This window comes from Dendrobates tinctorius, unplaced genomic scaffold, assembly GCF_039654945.1.
Source record: "Dendrobates tinctorius isolate UK_male_01 unplaced genomic scaffold, ASM3965494v1 ptg000151l, whole genome shotgun sequence".
NCBI classification, from domain to species: Eukaryota; Metazoa; Chordata; class Amphibia; order Anura; family Dendrobatidae; genus Dendrobates; species Dendrobates tinctorius.
Window position 1 is genome coordinate 17,947,651 of NW_027361818.1, and position 23,877 is coordinate 17,971,527.

The 23,877-nt window shown below is 44.3% G+C and overlaps 1 protein-coding gene across 1 annotated transcript; it reads right to left on the reverse strand.

The window, feature by feature from the left end:
• Positions 1 to 13,997: 13,997 nt before the first annotated feature.
• On the reverse strand, positions 13,998 to 16,333 carry LOC141049955 (olfactory receptor 1496-like). Its single transcript, XM_073546797.1, has 2 exons — positions 16,319 to 16,333; positions 13,998 to 14,951 (listed from the first exon to the last, which is right to left on the reverse strand). Exons 1-2 carry the CDS (start codon positions 16,331 to 16,333, stop codon positions 13,998 to 14,000), a joined length of 969 nt encoding a protein of 322 aa, XP_073402898.1.
• Between the last annotated feature and the right edge of the window lie 7,544 nt (positions 16,334 to 23,877).

Sequence of the window (23,877 nt, forward strand, 5' to 3'; positions counted from 1 at the left end):
GCACATACCAGGATGGGAGACCATATACCATTAAAAATGCTCTTCACCCGGGTGTAGAATGGGTTCATAGCTAGTCCTATATAACTGAAATTTAATTTTTTTTTCACCACAAGGGCCAGTCATAACTCTCATGAACCCGAGAAAACTTTGAAATTCTGTTAGGTCTTCTTCATGAATAATAACAGATAATGACTGGTGACCATGTGTCTATCCGCTGTCCAGGAATGGTTAGTTTTCATTCTCATGATGAGCTTTTGGTGAGATTTTGTGGTTGCAGATTTTCTGCACAATTTCTGGACCCATTAAATAAAAAAGGTTACAGGAATTTTTTCGAAAATACACAGTAAAAAAGCTCATCAAAAACTCATCGTGGGAAAGACGATTTATTCAGATATTTTAATCAGACAAATGAACTGTCTGCTTGAGGAAGTCTTAGAATGGCTGCACTTAGGAAAGAATTCAGAGAGGGAATGACTGTCTGTCCTGGGGGTAATAATATCAGATTTTGGAATAAATTCTTGGACTTTTGTGCGCTACCAGATAAATTCACCAATCCAGTATTTAGGAGAAAGATTAATCCATTTATTTCCCAACGCGTTTCGAAATGTGTACCATTTCTTCATCAGGGGATGACATATATCAAATGTGTGCCATATATGTCATCCCCTGATGAAGAAATGGTACACATTTCGAAACGCGTTGGGAAATAAATGGATTAATCTTTCTCCTAAATACTGGATTGGTGAATTTATCTGGTAGCGCACAAAAGTCCAAGAATTTATTCCGAAATCTGATGTTTAAGCGGTCGCAGAGTTGACCTTTGGGCGTGCAGCAAGCAGATTACTGATCCCACATGCCTGAACCTCTCCTAAAAAGGGTGAGTAAATTCTAATCTATTTCTCCAGCAATAACCCGGATAAGACCCTATTGCGCCTTTTTGTTCCTTTAGTTTGGATACACTGGGGGTAATAATATGACATGCTATTTTTACAAGGACATTTGACTAAAGCCAAATTAATTTTCTGTAAAAAAAAAATACTCAGAAGCCTCCAACTTGAAATGTGCGTCACTTTTAGGTGACCAAGTGCTGTGTCCATTCCCTGTCAAGCTTTTCAATTCAATCAGTCTAAGTAACATCAAACTGCCCTGCTTAAAAGTGTGTGAACTCTTCAGAATTTTCTATATTTTTACATTAAATTTACCTAAAATTCAAAATCAAATTTTCATAAGACATAACAGTACAAAAAGAAAACAGAATGGAAAATTAGTAACTGTAAATTGTAATTTTTTTTATTTACGAAAATTATCCATTATTACACGTCTATGACATGTATGTGCAAAAGTATGTGATCCTTTGCTTTCAGTAGCTGATATTACTTCTATGTGCAACAATAACTGCATCTAAATGTTTCTGGCCATTGCCCATTAGTTTTACATGTAAGCTTGGAACAATCTTACCCTATTCTTCTCTAATACCTTCTACAGTTTGGACTCCTTTATGTTGTTGGATTTTCTCTCAGTACTCCTTGATTAAGGTTATTCCGTAACATCTCTACAGAATTAATGTCAAAATTTGACTTGGCGATTCAAAAACTTTAATTTTATTCTTCTTTATCCATTCTTTTGTAGAATGACTTCTGTGCTTTTGGTCATAGTCTTGCTGCATAACCCATGTTCTCTTGAGAATAAACTCGTGGACAGATGACTTGACATTTTCCTTTAGAATTTTGAGGTAAAATTTATATCCAAGAAGTATCATTTCTCCTTATGGAGAATGACATGCTAAGCATGTCGAGGTGAGGAGACTTAAAGCCGCAATGCTCCTCTGAGAAATATGCTAATTATGCAAATTGTCTCTTCAGAGAGGAAGAGGACTAGAACTTTAGTGCCACCTATTGGAGGTAGCAATCCTAAAAGTCAATGTTGACCCTTTAACGAGCCTTCTTACATGACTTAGGATAAAAGCCAAGCCAGAATCTCCATTTGCAGACACTGTGTTTCGGGGTACTGCCCCTCATCAGTGCAAAGTGTGAGATCTGGTTTGGCTGTGAGAGAGGCGTCTGACCGATATCCAAGAAGTATCATTTCTCCTTATGAAGAATGACATGCTAAGCATGTCGAGGTGAGGAGACTTAAAGCCGCAATGCTCCTCTGGGAAATATGCTAATTAAAATTTAGGTAAGGTAAGGTACCCTAAGGTAAAATTTAGAATTCATTGCTCTGTCATTAATGTCAGCAAGCAGTTAATCCTGAATGCTATATATGTGTTTCCAACTATGCAAGCTTATATCTGGTATATGGCTATTTCAACTTACTCTGCTTGTCCCCTTATGTTGTGAGGTCAAGAAACTTTTCAAAGTGCTTTATGATCCATGTAGTGCTGGACATCTGCTTATCTGACCACAACTGTTTTTGGGTCCTGCTGTCTCAATTTAGTTTGACTGATTAACGAGAAGAGAGAGAGAAAAAAAAAATCTTAGCCTTAACCTCCTATATATATAGACATAGCTAGGGGGAGCATTTATGCAGGGGGCATTTATGCACACTTTTTCGAAGTACAGTTTATCAAAGTACTGGCAGTTATAACATGGCAGTTAGACAGAGCAGGAGACAGGTAAGACATTTATATACATCTACTCCCTGTACATTTGGAGTACCACAAATATATACCATATGCATTTGTGTAATTTATATCCTGGCGGCTGCATTCACACACATCCACCGCCCTGGCATTAACTCTCTACACTCTATCCATATCGGCCCCTCACTCCTTTCCTCTCCTATGTATAGCACTCACGCTCTTTTCACATTGTTAAATTGCACAGATCCAGTCAGTCCTACCATTCAACATAAGAGACGCTCTCACAAATCACTTTACCATCTTCTCACTCTTTCTATCCTCCTTCTCCTAGTCGCAGGAGACATTGCTCCCAACCCAGGTCCCCCATGTTATAGAAAGTCAAACCCCCCAACTGCTACACTCAGAAACCCCTCTAATCTTTTTAATATTCCCTGCATGTCATCTGTCTCTCTGAATTGTGCACTTTGGAATTCTCACTCAGTGTGTATCAAACTCTCCTTCATTCATTACTTTTTCCTTTCTAATTCTCTTAACCTCCTGGCTCTTACTGAAACCTGGATCCAGCAGTTAGACACTACCGCTGCTGCTGCTCTTTCATACGGGGGACTACATTTCTCTCATACCCCAAGATCAGACAATAGAGCAGGTGGAGGCGTTGGTCTGGTCCTATCACCAAAATGTACCTTTCAGGTTATCCCTCAACTACCCTCACTAGTCTTCCCTTCTTTTGAGGTCCATGCCATCAGACCTTACACCCCCTTCTCAATGCGAGTGGTGGTGGTGTATCGTCCTCCTGGCCCCTCCCATCAGTTCCTGGATCATTTTGCCACTTGGTTTCCACATTTTCTATCCTGTGACATCCCTACCCTCATCATGGGAGATTTCAACATCCCCATTGCTCTTCCCCTCTCACCATCTGCTACTCACCTTTTATCTCTAACCTCCTCATTTGGCCTTTCGCAGCTTACTAATTCTCCAACGCATGAAGATGGAAACTCCCTCGACTTGGTCATCTCTCGGCTTTGTTAAATGGATGATTTTGCAAACTCCCCTCTCCCACTCTCTGACCACAATCTTCTTTCATTCTCTATCAAGAACTGCCAGGCTGCTCAGGTCACCCTCACTGTCCATACTTATAGAAACATACAGGCCATTAACACCCAGAAACTTATGAAGAACTTGCAGTCTTCATTGGCCCCTGTCTCCTCCCTCTCATTTCCTGATTCTGCATTGAAGCATTGCAATGAAACACTTCAAAGTGCCCTGGATGAATTTGCACCCCCTATAAATAGAACACCATAACGCAGATGGCGACAAACCTGGCACACGGTGCAAACACGTTTCCTGCAGCGGTGCTCCAGGTGCGCCGAACGTCTGTGGAGAAAATCCAATCTACACGAAGATTTCATCCATTTTAAGTTTATGCTTAGAACATACAACACTGCCCTTCACCTCTCCAAACAAGCCTATTTCAACACCCTCATCACCTCACTGTCCAACAACCCGAAACATCTCTTTGACACTTTTCATTCTCTACTTAAAGAGTACAGGCCCCAACCACGGAGCTCCAAGCTGACGATCTGGCCAATTACTTCAAAGAAAAATTTGACCAGATTCGACAGGAAATTATCTCCCAATCACCTCATACCATGCACTGTCCTCCCTACCCCACTGCATCTAGCTCACTCTCTGATTTTGAACCAGTCACAGAAGAAGAAGTAAGCAGGCTCCTTGCATCTTCTCGCCCAACCACTTGCACCAGTGACCCATTTCCGTCACATCTCCTCCAGTCCCTTTGCCCTGCTCTCAACCCTCAACTAACTAAAATATTTAACCTCTCTCTCTTCTGGTATCTTTCACTCCTCATTTAAGCATGCCATCATACATTCACTACTTAAAACACCATCCCTCGACCAAAACTGTGCCGCTAACTATAGACCTGTCTCTAATCTTCCCTTTATCTCTAAACTCCTGGAACGCCTGGTCCACTCCCGTCTTATCTGCTATCTCTTTGATAACTCTCTTCTCGACTCTCTCCAATCCGGTTTCCGCTCTCTACACTCTACTGAAACTGCCCTCACTAAAGTCTCTAATGATCTACTAACAGCTAAATCAAATGGTCATTACTCCATGCTAATTCTCTTGGATCTCTCTGCAGCATTCGACACTGTGGATCATCAGCTCCTCCTCACTATGCTCCGTTCCATTGGCCTCAAGGACACCGGTCTCTCATGGTTCTCCTCCTATCTCTCTGACCGCTCCTTTACTGTATCTTTTGCCGGTTCCTCCTCCTCTCACCTTCCCCTTACTGTTGGGGTTCCTCAAGGATCGGTTCTAGGCCCCCTCCTCTTCTCCTTGTACACTGCCCCTATTGGTCAAACAATCAGTAGATTTGGTTTCCAGTACCATCTCTATGCTGATGACACCCAATTATACGCTTCTTCTCCTGACATCATGCCAGCCTTTCTAGAAAACACCGGCGATTGTCTAAACGCTGTGTCTAACATCATGTCCTCACTATATCTGAAACTGAACCTGTCAAAGACTGAACTCCTTGTGTTTTCTCCCTCTACTAATGTACCTATACCCAACATTGCCATTTCTGTGTGTGGTTCCACTATTACTCCCCAGCAACTGGCCCGCTGTCTTGGGGTGATACTTGATTCCGAGCTTTCCTTTGCCCCCCACATTCGATCACTGGCTCGCTCTTGTCATCTGCACCTCAAAAACATTTCTAGAATTCGACCTTTTCTTACTTTTGAGTCTGCAAAAACTCTTACTGTTTCTCTTATTCATTCTCGTCTCGACTATTGTAACTCTCTTCTAATCGGTCTCCCTCTTACCAAACTCTCCCCTCTCCAATCCGTCTTGAATGCTGCAGCCAGGATCATATTCCTCACTAATCGTTACACCGATGCCTCTACCTTGTGCCAGTCATTACACTGGCTACCCATCCACTCCAGAATTCAGTATAAACTTATTACCCTCACCCACAAAACCCTCCATGGCTCAGCACCACCCTACATCTCCTCCCTTGTTTCAGTATACCACCCTACCCGTGCCCTCCGTTCTGCTGATGACCTGAGGTTAGCATCCTCAATAGTCAGAACCTCCCACTCCCATCTCCAAGACTTTACATGTGCTGCGCCAATTCATGCACTTCCCAGGTCAATACGATTAGTCCCCAATCCCCACAATTTTAAGCGTGCCCTGAAAACGCATTTAATCAGACTGTCCAATCGCCTCAACACATTAACCTAATCTATCCCTGTGTGGCACAGCCAAAATTTTTACCATAACCAGATTTCCCGCATCATGTTCCCACATGCTTTATGCATCCATTAGCCCTCTGTGTCTGTACTGTTACACACTTAACATTATGGCTGGTCCATACAATCAGGGGAACTGTTACCTCCCACCTTTCGTGTCTACCTCTTTCCTCATAGACTGTAAGCTTGTGAGCAGGGCCCTCATTCCTCTTGGTAACTGTTATGATCTATGTGATTATTGTCATGCTGTAATGTCTATTGTCTGTACAAATCCCCTCTGAAATGTAAAGTGCTGCGGAATATGTCGGCGCTATAGAAATAAAATTTATTATTATTATATTATAATGACATGCTGGCCTGGTCCAGATGCAGCAAAGCGGGCCCAATCTATCACACTATCACTGCCATTTTTTTTCCTTTTGTACAAGGCTTTTACACAGTATTGCAGTATTTCTTTTACTAAACATTACACTTTTCAGTCAAACTAAAGAGCTCTATTTTGGTTTCATCCATTCTAAAAACATTCTTTCATTAGCCTTTTGGCTCTTCTACATTATCTAAAGTAAAATGCAGATAGGCAGCAATGGATTTTTTTGTAGCGCAATGGCTTTCTTTTTGCAATATCCTTGTCAGGACTCTAATGTCAGGACCCTGTCGGGGTTGGCAAACTGCCACGCCGAGCAGGGTGACTTACCCACACTATGGGAGAGCACGGGGTCCAATGCTGTAGTGATCGTTCAAGCAGACAGGACTTGTGGCACAGAAAATAGTAAGGAGTCCCAGGACCTAGATCATGTGACTGCAGGGGGCGGGGCTTAGCGTCCTACTGCTGCAGATGATATAATGTACCTACTGCAGGGAATCTGTAGAAGAGGAGAGGAAAATGCAGGGCAGACAAGCGAGGGTTCGTACACGGAGAGGGCTGTGCGGTACCAGAGGGACGAGCAAAAAATAGTCAAGTCACAGGCAGAGGGTCATACACAGAGAGGTAGCGCAGTACAAGAGGGACAGGCAGAACTCGTAACAGGGACAGAACCGTATCAAAACCAAACAAGCAAGCAAGATATCAGGCACAAGGCACACGTACGCACAAGGTCAACTAACTCAACCGAGGGCAGGAGTATAACTGACACCGGACCTAGGTCAAGTGAGCATTAAATAGCCACCCTCTGCCAGAGAGAGGCAGAAACAATTAACCCCTGTCTGACCAGGACGGGCAAAAGACAAAGCCCATCCTGGATCATGACAGTACCCTCCTCTCAATGGGGGGCCACTGGACCCCTGGGTCTCTCAGGATACTTGGCGTGAAAGGCCCGGACCAACCGATCAGCATGAACCGATCGAGCAGGAATCCACGACTGGTCTTCAGGACCGTAGCCTTTCCAATGTACAAGATATTGAAGGGCACGAAGGGCCAACCTAGAGTCAACAATTCGTTCCACCTCGTACTCAGACTGCCCGTCTACCAAAACCGGTGGTGGGGAAGACGATGATCCCTTCCCACAGGACCTCACAGGTTTCAAAAGGGCCCTATGGAAAACATTGGGGATCCGTAGAGATGGCGGGAGACGCAACCGAAAAGCCACTGGGTTAACCGCTTCAGTAATTTCATAGGGACCAATAAACTTAGGTCCAAGCTTCGCAGAGGGGACCTTGAGCCTTATATTCTTGGTAGATAACCATACCTTATCCCCAATCTGGAACACCGGCCTCGCGGACCGATTTTTGTCTGCAAAAAATTTATATTTATCCTGGACCTTTGTAATGTTACTCTGGACCTCCCGCCATACCTCCCCCAACCGCTGGATAGTCTCATACGCCCCAGGACACCCAGAGTCCAAACGGGAAAACTCTCCGAAATGAGGATGAAACCCATAGTTGCAGAAAAAGGGAGATGTACCCGGAGACTGGTTAATGCAGTTGTTAAACGCAAACTCGGCCAAAGGTAATGCAGTACACCAATCATCCTGTTGGGCTGAGGTCAAGCAACGCAGAATTTGCTCCAGAGACTGATTGGTCCGCTCGGTCTGCCCATTAGTCTCTGGATGGTAAGCGGATGAAAAGGGCAGAACAATACCCAACCTCTTACAAAATGCCCTCCAAAATCTGGAAACAAATTGTACTCCTCTATCGGACATCACATTCAAGGGTGCCCCATGCAACCGCACCACATGCTCAACAAACAATCTGGACAACGTTTCCGCATTAGGTAGAGCTGCCAAAGGTACAAAATGTGCCTGCTTACTAAACCTGTCCACCACAACCCAAACGACGGTATTACCCTTGGAGGGGGGAAGGTTGGTGATAAAATCCATGGACAAATGAGTCCATGGTCTCTCAGGAATTGGCAGTGGTACCAATTCCCCGGCCGGCCGGTTATGGGGGGTTTTCGCACAGGCACAAACATCACACGCAGACACATTCCCCAACATCAGAGGCTAAAGAAGACCACCAGAATATTCTAGCAATGGCCTTCCGGGTAGCCGAGATCCCTGGATGTCCACCCAGAACTGAGTTATGGAACTCCCGGAGGACCTTGAGACGAAACTGAGCTGGTACGAAAAGTTTATCCACCGGCTTAGCCGGAGGTGCAAGAGACTGGGCTTCCCGAATCTCCCGTTCCAACATATTAGAAATACTTGCCACCAACACCCCGGGCTGAAGAATGGAGGATGGAGGTTCGGGGGGGGGAAACCGAATCTAGACTGTGTGACAACACATCAGTTCTGACATTTTTGGATACTGGCCGAAAAGTGATAGAGAAGTGGAATCGGGAAAAAATGTGACCATCTAGCCTGTCTAGGAGTCAATCTTTTAGCTGACTCAATGTAAGCTAGGTTGTTGTGGTCTGTAACTACGGTTATAGGATGGACAGCCCCCTCCAAAAAATGCCTGCATTCTTCAAAGGCCAACTTCACGGCCAGAAGTTCTCGATTCACAACATCATAGTTTCTCTCCGCAGGGGAGAATTTCTTCGAGAAAAAGGCGCAAGGTCTCAAATTAGTCAAAGTGGCAGGTCCCTGGGACAATACCGCCCCCACCCCCTCCTCCGAGGCGTCCACCTCAACAATAAATGGTTCAGACGGGTCCGGTTGAATAAGAACCGGATCAGATATGAAAAAAATTTTTTAAAAACTGAAACGCCGCTATCGTTGCGGCTGACCAATTCTTGATATCAGCCCCCTTTTGAGTCATATCTGTGAGGGGTTTAACCACCTGTGAGAACCCCCTTATAAATTTGCGATAATAATTGGCGAATCCTAGGAAATGCTGCAGAGCTTTTATATCACAAGGTTGGACCCAATCGACAATGGCCTGCACCTTATTAGGATCCATGCGATACCCCTCAGCAGACACAATGAACCCCAGAAAAGACAGTTCCTGTACAAAAAATAAACATTTCTGTAGTTTAGCAAAGAGACAGTTGTCCTGAAGCCTTTGGAGGACTGCTCGAATATGACCAATGTGAGCCTGTTTATCAGGAGAGTAGATCAGTATGTCATCCAAATACACCACCATAAAACGTCCAATAAAATCAGAGAACACGTGATTTATGAAATTTTGGAAGACCGCTGGAGCATTGGTCAGACCGAAAGGCATGACCAAATTTTCAAACAACCCTTCAGTAGTGAGAAAAGCAGTTTTTCACTCATCTCTTTCCCGGACTCGGATAAGGTTATACGCTCCCCGTAGATCTAATTTCGAAAACCACTTAGCTCTCGACAACTGGTTGTACAAATCAGGAATAAGTGGGAGGGGATATGTATTTCTCACAGTTATCTTATTTAACTCTCGAAAATCGAGGCATGGGCATAAACCACCGTCTTTTTTCTTTACGAAAAAGAACCCTGCCGCCACGGGAGAGACGGAAGGACGAATGTGTCCCTTACGGAGACTCTCGGAAATGTATTCCTTCATAACAGCCCGTTCGGGACCTGAAAGGTTATACAAGCGGGCCTTGGGCAATTTAGCACCTGGAACCAGGTCAATGGCACAATCAAATGGGCATTGTGGTGGTAAAACCTCAGCCTCTTTTTCAGAGAAAACATCCGTATAGTCTTTTAGGTACTCCGGAATACCTTCCAGACCAACGGACGACACAGACACAGTAGCAAGACATTTTTCAGAACAATAGGGACCCCATTTAACAATGTCCCGAGATTGCCAATTAATCACTAGATTATGTAATTGTAACCAGGGGAACCCCAACACCAGTCCCACAGGCAGGTTGTCCATAACAAAGCATGAAATATGTTCCTGGTGCAAGGAACTCACTTTAAGGAGAAACTCCTCTGTAAGAAATATGACGTCATTCTTAGCCAGTGGTGTTTTGTCAATGGCAACAACGTGGATAGGAGTCTCCAGCCTAACTGTCCCTAACTTACACCTGGACACCAAGTCAGAGTCAATAAAGTTCAACGACGATCCGCAATCCACGAAAGCAGAAGTGGGTGTGGAGACACTCCCACAACAAAGTTCCACTTGCAACAGCATTTTAGAAAATGGAGAAAAAGGTACCTGAGAGCCTAGGTGACCTCCACAACAATCACCCGGGCTCAGTCGCTTGCTGGTCAGTGGACAGGAGGGAAAATCCTTTTTCCAATGTCCGGAATCACCACAGTGAAAACAGCATTTTCCCAAGCGCCATTGTCTCTTTTCTTTCTCCTTGACATCGATGGTTCCCATCTCCATGGTTTCCAATGTAGGACTGGCTCCCTTTCCTTGGGAAAATAATGGGGTTTCAATCTGCATCACTCCCCTGACCCGTAGCCTGCGATCCATTCGGACGGCTTGTGTCATAGCGTCCTCCAGGGAATCAGGCGGAGGGTGGAGAGCCAAGGCATCCTTCAGATGTTCATACAGGCCTCTACGGAACAAACCCTGGAGGGCGGCATCATTCCAGCAGACCTCAGCAGCCCAGCTTCTGAACTCTGAGCAAAACCACTCGGCTGAGTGCTTCCCCTGGCACACACTCATCACCATGTCCTCAACCATACGCATCCGATCAGGCTCATCATAAATATGTCCCAGGGCCTCAAAAAATGCATCCACAGTCATACTCTCAGGGGCAGTGGTCGGAAGGGAGAAAGCCCAAGCCTGGGGAGCTCCCCTTAACAGAGACATAATGACCCCCACTCTCTGTCTTTCATCCCCAGAAGAGTGTGGTCTCAATGAAAAGAAAAGCTTACAGCCCTCCTTGAACACTTTGAATTCCCTTTTATCTCCAGAAAAGGTAACTGGTAACTCAACCGGAGACTCAGGGGAAATTAATGAAACATCCCGAGCCCTCGATGATAAAACCCTCTGCACAGTGTCAGCGATCAACTGCTGAAACTGAGCCAGGGCGAGTTGTTCCCCCAGGAGTCTCTGAGACATCTGAGTCAGGTGCTTTACCTGCTCAGAAAGAGCGTGCATAGGATCCATCACACACAGGAGAAAGAGAGCAGAGAAAAAAAATGGTAACGGTCAGTTATAATGTCAGGACTCTAATGTCAGGACCCTGTCGGCATCGGCAAACTGCCACGCCGAGCAGGGTGACTTACCCACACTGTGGGAGAGCACGGGGTCCAATGCTGTAGTGATGGTTCAAGCAGACAGGACCTGCGGCACAGAAAATAGTAAGGAGTCCCAGGACCTAGATCATGTGACTGCAGGGGGCGAGGCTCAGCGTCCTACTGCTGCAGATGATATAATGTACCTACTGCTGGGAATCTGTAGAAGAGGAGAGGAAAATGCAGGTCAGACAAGCGAGGGTTCATACACGGAGAGGGCTGTGCGGTACCAGAGGGACGAGCAAAAAATAGTCAAGTCACAGGCAGAGGGTCATACACAGAGAGGTAGTGCAGTACAAGAGGGACAGGCAAAACTCATAACAGGGACAGAACCGGATCAAAACCAAACAAGCAAGCAAGATATCTGGCACAAGGCACACGTACGCACAAGGTCAACTAACTCAGCCGAGGGCAGGAGTATAACTGACACCGGACCTAGGTCATGTGAGCATTAAATAGCCGCCCTCTGCCAGAGAGAGGCAGAAACAATTAACCCCTGTCTGACCAGGATGGGCCAAAGACAAAGCCCATCCTGGATCATGACAATCCTGTTGGTGAATCCATGAACATTAAAATTAGTTAAGTTGAGAGAGGCCTTTAGTTGCTTAGAAGTTACCTTCGGTTCAATTGTGACTTTGTGGACCTTCATATCACTTGATTTTGGAAAAACCTTTATTGGTCAACATCCCTTGGGGAGGTTAATATTGGTTTTGAATTTTACATAATCTGTCTGACAGAATTGGTTAGGTACACACTCTTTAAGGATAATATTGCAACCTTTTCAGCCTGATGAGCATGTACAATTCTTCTGAGATCCTCAGAAATCTGCTTTCTTCATTATTTCATTCACAAACATCTTCTTTGTTCATGCTGTGAAACACTTCCACACACCTGAGTTGTGAAGATTAGGCTTTGATACATCCCTGTTCTTTTAGTACAACAGACTGCTTATTCACATCTGATTTTCAGTCAATTGATTAAAGACACCAGACTCTAATTTCACCTTCTTTTTTTTCCTAATTCAGTGGTTCACATACTTTTACCACTCACAGATATATGATATTGGATCATATTTCTCAATCAAATCTGTCAAAATCTAATATGTTTTGATTTGGTTTTCTTTGTCTACTTTTAGGACTTGCGTGAAAGATTTTATGTCAAATTTATACTGAAATATGGACAATTCTGAAAGGTTAACAAACTTTCATGCAACACTGTATAGCTATTGATAAATGGACCTCAATGTGACCAGTGGTGTCCAACAGCATATTTAAAAACACTGTATTTTCTGATTTTTTTTTAAATTAAAGACCATCAAATTTGAGGGCCCACCCATTGAAATTATGTACAGTTTATAAGGAAAGGAATTTTAATCAGTCCAAAGTGATGAATGTTTTTTTTTTTTGCAGAAGTAGATACATTTTTGGTAGTAGTTTAATATAATAAAAAAATTGTAATATGTCAAATTTGATTCCCTTTAAAAACTGGGAAGAATTCCCTTTCACATTTAGAGTGAAGATTAGTGATGGGCAAACCCCCCGATGATCGGTATCGGCGGATTCGCCCAAGTTTTTTTGTAAAGTTCGAGCTCGGGGTCGGGGATGACGCGAACTTGCGTCCGAACTCCGAGTTTGGACTTTACAGATATGGGATGGAGCAGGGGGCTGTAAAACAATGCATAAAATTAATAATAAACTTTATAATTATACTTACCGGTCCTGCGACACATCCTCCCGTCCCGCTGTCTCCCAGCCGCATCTACTGCCGGAACCGCTCATTAACTTACGTCGGTATTCACTGCACTAGGGCAGTCTTCAGCTTTTTCTGGCAGTCTTCATATGGTGATGTCAGGGTTCACCCGAGTTTATGGCTTGGGCCATGAATGTCAGTGAACCCTGATGTCACCGCACGAACACTGCCAGAAAAAACAAAGACTGCCGAGTGCAGTAAATACCGCCAGAAGATAATGAGCGACCCCGGAAGCAAATGCAGCCGGGAGACAGAGTGACGGGAGGATGTGTCACTGGACCATTAAGTATAATTATAATGTTTATTGTTATGCTTTTACAGGCCCTGGACCCAAACTGGACCCGAACTGTAACACAGGTTTCCCATGGAAACCCGTGTTCGGGACCTTGTGACGGTACGGGTCCAGAACTTTACAGTTCGAATTCGCCAATACCTGGTGAAGATCTGAAAGCATGCCTTTCCAACAATCAACTTTTTGATTGATGCTAACGATGCACTTGTTAACCCACAAAAATTACAACATCCAACTTGCCTTGTTAACTTACATAACAAAGGGTATTTTTAGTTCACATCACCACTTCCTCTCTTGATGGTCAGTGTAATCATCTCAGTCAGGTATTTCACACTGACGGGCAGTCTAATACCCCGTCTTCGTCTGGAAGAGCTCAGTGTCCTTTTCCACATGCAATTGCTCATGCTGATTTTGCTATTTCACTTCTTCCAGCTGATTCTTGCTTTATATTGCTACATTATAAAAAATTTCACATAAGCAGAAAGTGTAATTGATGAGTATCAAAAAATCCATCTGTTTCCAAAATCCAGAAATATACTTTCCGACTACATATTTTATCTAGAAAATATTATATCGTTGAGATATGTTACACATTTATTGATCTTTTCCCGTAGAGATTTTTTGATGTCCTTATTTCTCAAACTGTAGATAATGGGGTTGATCAATGGGGTGAATACAGTATATAGAAGTGATAGGAGTTTACTAAATTTTAAGGTCTCTTCTCCTTTAGGAAACAGGTAAACACTTAATAGAGTAAAGTAGAAGATGGATACAACAGTGAGGTGGGAGCTACAGGTGGAGAAGGCTTTCTGTCTACAGATATTGGACTGGAACTGTAAGATAGTGACAATTATATTAATATAAGATACTATAATCACTGTGAGAGGGATGAAGAGGATCGGAAAACACATTATGAAGACCTCCAACTCAATAGCGTAAGTGCTAGAGCAGGCTCTTTCTAATAAAGGAATGAGATCACAAAAAAAATGGTCAATGATATTTGGTCCACAAAACGTCATCATCGATATCGTTATACAGTACATCAGTGTAATAGAAAAACCGAACACCCAACAGATGGCGGCCAATACCACACAGCGGTCACTTGTCATGGTAGTCGTGTAATGGAGCGGGTTACAGATGGCCACATATCTGTCATAAGACATCACTGTAAGGATGAAACATTCAAAAGCTTCTGCTGCACAGAAAAAATAATATTGAGTGATACATCCATTAACAGTAATGGATCCCCCATTATTCAGTAGGATGTGAAACATGTTGGGGACAATATCTGTGGTCAGCATGATGTCACTGATGGACAGTTGTGAGACGAAGAAGTACATTGGAGAGTGGAGGTTCCTGCTGGTGGACACCAGGGTGATGATCAGGAGATTCCCACATATTGTCCCACAGTAAACCACTAGGAGAAGACAGACCAAGAGAATAGTTGAACGTTGGCCATTTTGAAATCCTAAAAGGAAAAATTCTGAATTCACAGTCCGATTGATCTCCTGAATAAATAGTAAAATAAAATGTCATTAGCTATAATATCACACAGTGCAAAACCAGGATTATGGTAATGGTGACAGCAGGAAACTATTGGTGGGCACAATACGTGCAGTATTAGGGTTGTTATGTATAGAGGTATCCATATTACACAAAGTGCTTTGCATTGTGCTAGAATATCTAATCAGATCACATAGATCCTGAGTATTAAAGAGTTGCATTGTAGTTCATTGCCCAGCAAGGATTGAATGACGAGGTTCCTAGTAGGGGTTTCATCTTTTTATTACAACTGTCATCGGCTTCAATGGCCACAATCAGAAATAACTCTGGTATAGCTTGTTAGACACCTTAGATGCCGACGTTCATAGTGATTTTTGCATCTGGGTGTTTAGACAGAGTAAGGTGGATGATGGGGAATTCAGACTACTGCCCCTACATCATATCCTGGATATAGATTAACCATGACAAGCAATAGTTAATATACCTTAACTCATATAGAACTACACACTAACTATTATTAATATTGCATCAAAATAATAGCGCTGCTGCTCTCCCAATCTGTCAGTGTTTCTCCTTTGTTATTGTGATTCTCTGTTCCTGATATTTGGTTCTCTCTTCCCTCAGTATAAATCTAGTCTATTTAGTCAAATAAGAGCTGACTTTACCTCTTTTCTCTTGGAGTCTTCTTACAGACCACTTGGCTAAAGAGACGAGATTTACAGAGTCTGTTGGAAATTTGGGCTCCACGGCTCATACTATGGCTTTACGTGTTCTTATTGGAATGGGAACATTGAAGGCAGTGTTGAGTACAGTGCTGAGCCATATCCCACTGCTCCTCTAAACCAGAATATGGCAAGGACCATTCAACTAAGTACTGAGAAATGACAGTATGTCCATCATAACTTTAAAATATGAAGGTCAGTCAATCAGGAAAATTGATAGAACCTTGAATGTATCCTCCAAGTCATGAAAGACATCAATCACTATAATGAAACTAGCTCTTACGATGACAACCCAAATAAAGTAATACCAATAAAAATTTATGTTGAAATTGATAAGTGCATGAGATTTATCAGCCTCTAAAACCACAAATTGATAGCACCTCAGATAACAGCCCTCATAAATGATCCAGAGACATGAAGCAACTGATACATGTCAACATCAACTGCTCAGGGGAGAGTGCAAGATGCAAAACTTTATGACATTGCCACTTCCACCTCCTGGGTTATTTTTTGTTTGATAATTCTATTTTTTTAAATCAGTTAAAGAAAAACATAAAAAACCCAAAAAATGAAGAAAAAATAAATAAAAAACAGTGTTGGATTACTCCTCTCTTGCCCCTTTCACTTAGCTCACCACATTTACCCCCTACCTCCTCCTCCTCCATTTCTGGGTCAAGTTTCTAATTTTTTTTTTATTCTTTGTTATTTTAAGTCATTTCCCTATCCACATTTGTTTGCAGGTTACTTGTCCTGCGTTTACCTCATTTAGCTTCCTTTTTCAGCCCTCCTAGTCCTTAGTATGACCATTTTACCGTCATTTTAATGCACCAATCTTTTTGTCCCCTTTGACTTCTATTGTGTTAGCGTTCAAGCTCAGGGTCATGTTCAAATATAGAACCAAACTTGGAACTACAGCTCGGCCGAACTTGACGAACCCGAACATACAAGGTTCCGCTCATCCCTACTCAAGGCCTGAAAACTGAAGTTAAAAGTTTATGGCACAAACCAGACGCTGTATTACCATTGGTCATGGCCAAAAACCATAAGAAGCACTTACAACAATTCAATGTTCACAAAATCACCATCAATCTACTGAAGAAAGCAGCTCTGCCTGGATCTACATACATCCTACACTCATACTTTACAACATTTTAGATTTTTGTGAAGAACCTAGTGATGGACAACAGTAACGATCAGGCAGATGACATGTACAATAACATCAATAATAATAATAATAATAATAATAATAATAATAATAATACAGCAATGATTATATCAGTAAAAAGCTATTATAAAATCATTGCATTTTCTCACAAAGAATTTATACTTACATCAGATGTCATAATTTTCCAACATATTCAAACCTCAATTATTTTGAATGACGCTGTAATCTCCTGTTTTCTTGAAAATATTCCTGTAAATAAAGTTTGGAAAACATGAATAATCAGGAAGACATGAAATATAATAAAGAACTTTTCCTACTGATCCTCCATGAGGCAATTAGACATAGGCCCCGTTCACACGTTCATTATTTGGTCAAAATTTTGTGTCGGTATCTGTAAGTTAAAGCCAAGAGTGGGTGGAAAATGCAGAAGTTGTGAGGTGTTTTAATTATTCTTTTCCTCTGATTATTCCACTTCTGATTTTATCTTACAAATATTGATGAAAAAAACTGACTAAATACTGAACGTGTGAATGTTTCCCACACAAACAATTAATGAGAATGATGTAACTCAACAGCAGAACCATAAATCCTGAGCCGTCTCATATAAAGATGGGACACGTGAAGGTGGTGGACACATCCAAAGATAAGAGGAGAAGTAAATACACAATCAGTATGAAAACTCCTCCATCTACACAGCAGATTGGTCATCAACCAATGAAATTATGTCTAAACACACAAAGATGTAATAAAAAGCATGATAAAAGGCGGAGGAGCAGAGGAAGACCCAAACAATGCAGAATCCAGCCATATGTGCCACCACCGGGTTATAGAGCATCAAATATAATAACACAAGAGCGTTGATGTTATAGTTTCCAAATAATATTTTCGCCCCTGACTTACCTTGTGCCATTCATTACTGGTGCTTTCTTATAGGATTTCGGGCCCCTCAGTCAGTAGGGCCAGGGTGTGACTGAGATGTCTGCATGTCCTGCAATGACCATGGATCTTTCTACTTTCCGAATGAACAGAACAATTTCCTCATCTTTTTCTGTGTAACGCATATAATGGTATTATTCCAGCTCCTCTTTATAGAGCAGTTTACATCCCCAGCACAGCCGTACCATAGAGATTTCTCTACATATGGGAAAATACAGAATTACAAAATTGACCATTACAAATAATGACATGAATAAGAAAAATGGAAAAGTAAATGATATAACTGGCACCATCACTAAAACAATGAATGTCTGCACATGATACAGTCTACAGAATGACCTTTCATCCAAATCAATATCCCCCAAAAATGGAGAGAACCAGGAATTTTCCTCAGACCAGCGCTGTGCCCCAAAACATTGAAATTGATTAATATAATACTAAGCCTTAACAAGTATTAAGCATAGTTGTTCGAAAAACAATCGCTAAACATAAATTCGGCACAAATATGACACATTCGGATTGGTGATCGGAAACACAAGCAAAACTTTATAAAATGGGTGAAAATCTCAAATATTCAGAAAAATATATATTTATAATATTCAGAACTCAACACCTCTCATGGCCGCCTGTTCCACTCATTGATCACTCTAACTTTCAAAAAGTTTTTTCTAATATCTAATCTGTGTCTCCTCCAATTCAGTATGATCCCATTACTTCTACTTCTTTCTTGTGCAAATGAGAATAAAGATGACCCTTCTACAATGTGACAGCCCTTTAGATATTTGTAGACAGCTATTAAGTCTCCTCTTAGCCTTCTTTTTTGCAAGCAAACATTCTGAAATCCTCATAGGACACGGTTTGCAGACCGGACACCATTCTGGTCACTCTTCTCTGAACTTGCTCTACTTTGTCAATGTCTTTTTTAAAATGTGGCTCCCAAAACTGGACACAGTATTCCAGATGAGGTCTGACCAAAGAGTAGTAGAAGGCAGTCTGGTCAGTATCGCACCTGCTTGCTAATGAATAATGGGAGGTGGATATAAAAGGATGCCAGGTGGTTGTGTGAGTGTCTCAGCATGGGAACACAGAGAGCCTGTCTGTGTGAGAGACACACGTGAGTGAAAGCAGTGCCCACTGCAACTGTGGTTTGGCTGGACGGGAGAAGCCCGCCAGTTGGTAGTTAGGTTGTCCATTGTTTAGTTAGTGCCGGACAGGCAAGGATTTGTTTTATGTATTATTTCCTTTTGCATTGCTTTTACCATTAATAAACCTGACCCAGGGTCAGTTACACCCGAATCCCAGCTCTGCGCTTGAGTTTCATGCTGAACGCACGTGACCTTTGACCCCAGCAAAGCCGATCCCGGAGTGTTTTATCACATTGTGGTGGAGAACGCGGGCATCACGTTGCAAGCATGAGCATGGAGGACGTGGTAAAAGCGCTGGTACAGTCCACCGCCATCCAGCAAGAAGCTAATCGGGTGATGATGGCCCAGCTGAAGGAGTTGGTGGACATGACAGCTACCGATCGTTCGCTTCTCCAGCAGGTGGCGCAGTGCCTGGCAAGCCTACATGAGGTTAACCTGGAAGCCGAGTCGAGAGTGATTCACGTGAGTCGGTACTGGCAGAAGATGACGACCGAAGATGACGTCGAGGCATACCTGACCACGTTTGAATGGACGGCGGTGCGAGAAAAATGGCCGAAGGCACGATGGGCCGGCCTGATTACCCCGTTTCTTTCCGGTGAGGCCCAAAAGGCGTATTATGACTTGGAACCTGAAGCTGCGCAGGACTTTGACAAATTGAAATCCGAGATCTTGGCCCGGCTGGGAGTGACGACCGATGTCCGTGCACAGAGAGTGCATCAATGGACCTATCAGCCGGATAAACCACCGCGGTCACAGATGTTCGACCTGATCCACGTGACGAAGAAGTGGCTACAACCCGAGGTGTTGACAGCGCCAGAGATAATCCAGAGAGTCATCATGGACAAGTACCTGAGAGCTCTACCGCCAGCCCTGAGGAAGTGGGTAAGCCATGGAAATCCTACGACGGCAGATCAACTGGTGGATCTGGTTGAACGTTACTCCGTGGTGGAAGGACTCCGAGACGACGCTACCCCACCTCGTTCTTCATCATCTCCACGTGGAACCGGTAAGACTGTTCCAGGGAGTAGGGGAGATGGAAAAATCCCTAAGACAGTTGGGGAGGAAAACGGGACTGCCCGCACTGCGAGGCCGAGAGTAACGAACCATGGTCTAAGCAAGGGGCCAAGAGATGGGACATATTGCTGCGAACTGTCCGGTCACTACTGAACCCATGCAGTGCGACGTCACAGACTCTAAAAACCGCATGTCTATGGTTGCACGGGTAGTGAGTGTGAATGCCGGTCAAAAGGATGTGGAAAAACACTTGTGTGATTTAACTGTTGATGGCAAAAATGTGGTGGCATTGTTAGACTCGGGAAGTGTGGTGACTCTGGTGAAGGCCAGTCTGGTGTCAGCCCCGACTGGAAAATCAGACAAATTTTCTGTAATGTGTGTGCATGGATACACCTGTTTGTACCTCACCACGGTCATATGCATTACTACTTCCTATGGGTCTGTGCAACATAAAGTGGGACTCGTCCCGGCGTTATTGCATGATGTCATCCTGGGCCGGGATTTTCCCCACTTTTGGCAATTGTGGGAGAATCAGTTGATGCCCTTGGGTAATAGTATACATGATTCTTCTCCCAGGGCGCGTGTGGGTCCCGAGCCACTGGAAGAGGTCTCCCCGGAAGACTCAGGGGAAGAGTCTGCGGGAAATGACCTGCAGTTCCCGTTTTCAGTCATGGCGGGTGATACGGAGGAGACCGGGGAAGAGGAGGAGGCCGACAGCCGTCCACCTCCCCGTTTGCTGGATTTAGAAGTTCAGAAAGATGACTTCCAAAGCAAGCAAATAAAGGATCCTACCCTTTCTCAGGCTAGGACAAATGTAAAAGTGATAAATGGGGTACCCATAGAACCTGACTCTAGGCTGGCATATCCTTACATGGTTCTGGAGAATGATTTACTCTATCAGATAGAGAGAAAGGGGGAAGATACGGTGCAACTATTAGTCGTGCCAAAACCCTACCGGCGGCAGGTGCTGGACCTGGCCCACGGACATTTGATGGGAGGTCACCTGGGAGTCCAGAAAACCACCGAAAGGATATTACACTGTTTTGTTTGGCCAGGCATGCATCACGATATTCGTGTATATTGTGAGTCTTGTCCTGACTGCCAAGCCTCTGCACCTAAGCCCCGGTTCTGTAGCCCTTTGGTACCCCTACCTATTATTGAAGTCCCGTTTGAGAGGATTGGGATGGATTTAGTTGGGCCTCTTCCACGGTCTGCACGTGGACACCAACATATCCTGGTCATCTTGGATTATGCCACTCGTTACCCGGAGGCCATCCCTTTGTGTAACACGGCCACCAAGACGATTGTCAAGGAACTGGTGCATGTGTTTAGTCGGGTCGGAATACTAAAACAGATACTCACCGACCAGGGGACCCCCTTTATGTCTAGGGTAATGAAGGAGCTCTGCCGATTGTTACAAATCGAACCGTTACGCACATCCGTGTATCACCCTCAAACAGACGGGTTGGTCGAACGGTTCAATAAAACTCTGAAGCAGATGCTGAGAAAGGTGATAGACAAGGATGGGAAGAACTGGGACTATTTACTTCCGTATTTGCTTTTTGCCATCAGGGAAGTTCTCCAGTCTTCCACGGGATTCTCGCCTTTCGAGTTATTGTACGCCCGACGTCCTCGCGGACTGTTAGACGTTGCAAAAGAAACCTGGGAGGGTCAGGTCACTCCGTTTAAAACAGTGATAGATCACGTCACACAAATGCAGGACCGTATTGCGGCTGTTATGCCTATCGTCAAAGAACACATGATGCAGGCTCAAGGAGCCCAAAAAAGAATCTATGATAGGGGCGCCAAGATCCGTACGTTTGCACCCGGAGATAGGGTGTTGATCCTGGTCCCCACGGTGGACAGTAAGTTCCTGGCAAAGTGGCAGGGCCCCTTTGAGATTAAGGAAAGAGTTGGTAAAGTAAACTACAAAGTATACCAGGCAGGTAAACGGAAACCTGAACAGATTTATCATGTAAATCTGATAAAACCCTGGAAAGATCGGTCTGCCTTGTCAGCGGAGCTGGCCCGTCCCGTCTGCTCGCATACCGTACCGGAGGTACGGGTTGAAGAGACCCTCTCGGAGCGGCAAAAGACTGAGGTCAGGCAGTTTCTACTTCACAAACAAAAGTTTTTCTCAGAAAAACCCGAGCAGACTACGCTAATGAAACATGACATCGTAACGGAACCTGGTGTCACAGTTCACGTAAAGCCCTACCGAATCCCGGAGACGCCGTGAAGCCGTTTCCCGAGAAGTGAAGGCAATGTTAGAGTTAGGTGTCATTGAGGAATCGCACAGTGCTTGGTCCAGCCCGAATGTGCTAATTCCTAAACCGGACGGCACCATCCGGTTCTGCAATTACTTCAGGAAACTGAATGCGGTCTCAAAATTTGATGCCTACCCTATGCCCCGGGTCGACGAGTTAATAGATCGGTTAGGAAAAGCCCGGTATATTACGACCCTAGACCTAACAAAGGGGTAAAAGGGGTATTGGCAGATCCCTCTGGCGGAGGCTGCCAGAGAAAAGACGGCATTTGCTACGCCGGAAGGTTTATTCCAGTATGTGTATATGCCATTTGGACTGCACGGAGCACCGGCGACCTTCCAGAGACTGATGGATCGAGTCCTGAGGCCACATAGGCAGTACGCTTCGGCCTATTTGGACGACATTGTCATTTACAGCTTGGACTGGGAGACTCATCTCCAGAAAGTACAAGCTGTGATTGACGACCTGTGGGAGGCAGGTCTAACCGCGAACCCCAAGAAATGTCACATCGGGCTAGAAGAAGCCCGGTACTTGGGGTATGTAATTGGGAGGGGTGTTGTTAAACCCCAGGTTGATAAGTTTCAGGCGGTTCAGGACTGGCCACAACCTGTCAACAAGAAGCAGGTGCCAGCCTTCCTGGGGATCGCCGGCTATTATCGCCGGTTTATACCCAATTTTGCAGCCATCGCTACCCCCCTGATGGATCTTACAAAAGGGAAAGACTCCGTCATGATTAAATGGAGTTTAGCGGCTGAAGAAGCCTTCCATAGCCTAAAACGGGCACTTTGCTCTCAGCCCGTACTGGTGACTCCGGACTTCCGCAGCGAGTTTGTGGTACAAACGGATGCCTCTGATACCGGTATCGGGGCCGTACTGTCACATGTGAGGGACGGAGTGGAACACCCAGTCCTCTATCTCAGCAGGAAGCTGAATAAACACGAGCAAAGGTATGCAGTCGTAGAAAAAGAGTGCCTCGCCATTAAGTGGGCTCTAGAGGCCCTCAAATATTACCTGGTGGGCCGAAAGTTCAGGCTGATCACTGACCATTCCCCTCTCAAGTGGATGCACTTGAACAAGGAACGGAATAGCCGGGTGACCCGGTGGTTCCTTGCCCTGCAGGCCTACACTTTTACGGTGGAGCACCGCCCAGGGTTACAGATGGGAAATGCAGATGCCCTGTCCCGAGTGCACTGTTTGGCGGGTGTCATTGCTCGACCGGAGTGGTCTGAGCAGAGGGGGGGATATGTGAGAATCATGTGGGAATAGTGGATGAGGGCAGGTATATCTCGCCCAGATTCCTTTCTTATGTGGCCTAGTCTGGTCAGTATCGCACCTGCTTGCTAATGAATAATGGGAGGTGGATATAAAAGGATGCTAGGTGGTTGTGTGAGTGTCTCAGCCTGGGAGCACAGAGAGCCTATCTGTGTGAGAGACACACGTGAGTGAAAGCAGTGCCCACTGCAACTGTGGTTTGGCTGGACGGGAGAAGCCCTCCAGTTGGTAGTTAGGTTGTCCATTGTTTAGTTAGTGCCGGACAGGCAAGGATTTGTTTTATGTATTATTTCCTTTTGCATTGCTTTTACCGTTAATAAACCTGACCCAGGGTCAGTTACACCCGAATCCCAGCTCTGCGCTTGAGTTTCATGCTGAACGCACGTGACCTTTGACCCCAGCAAAGCCGA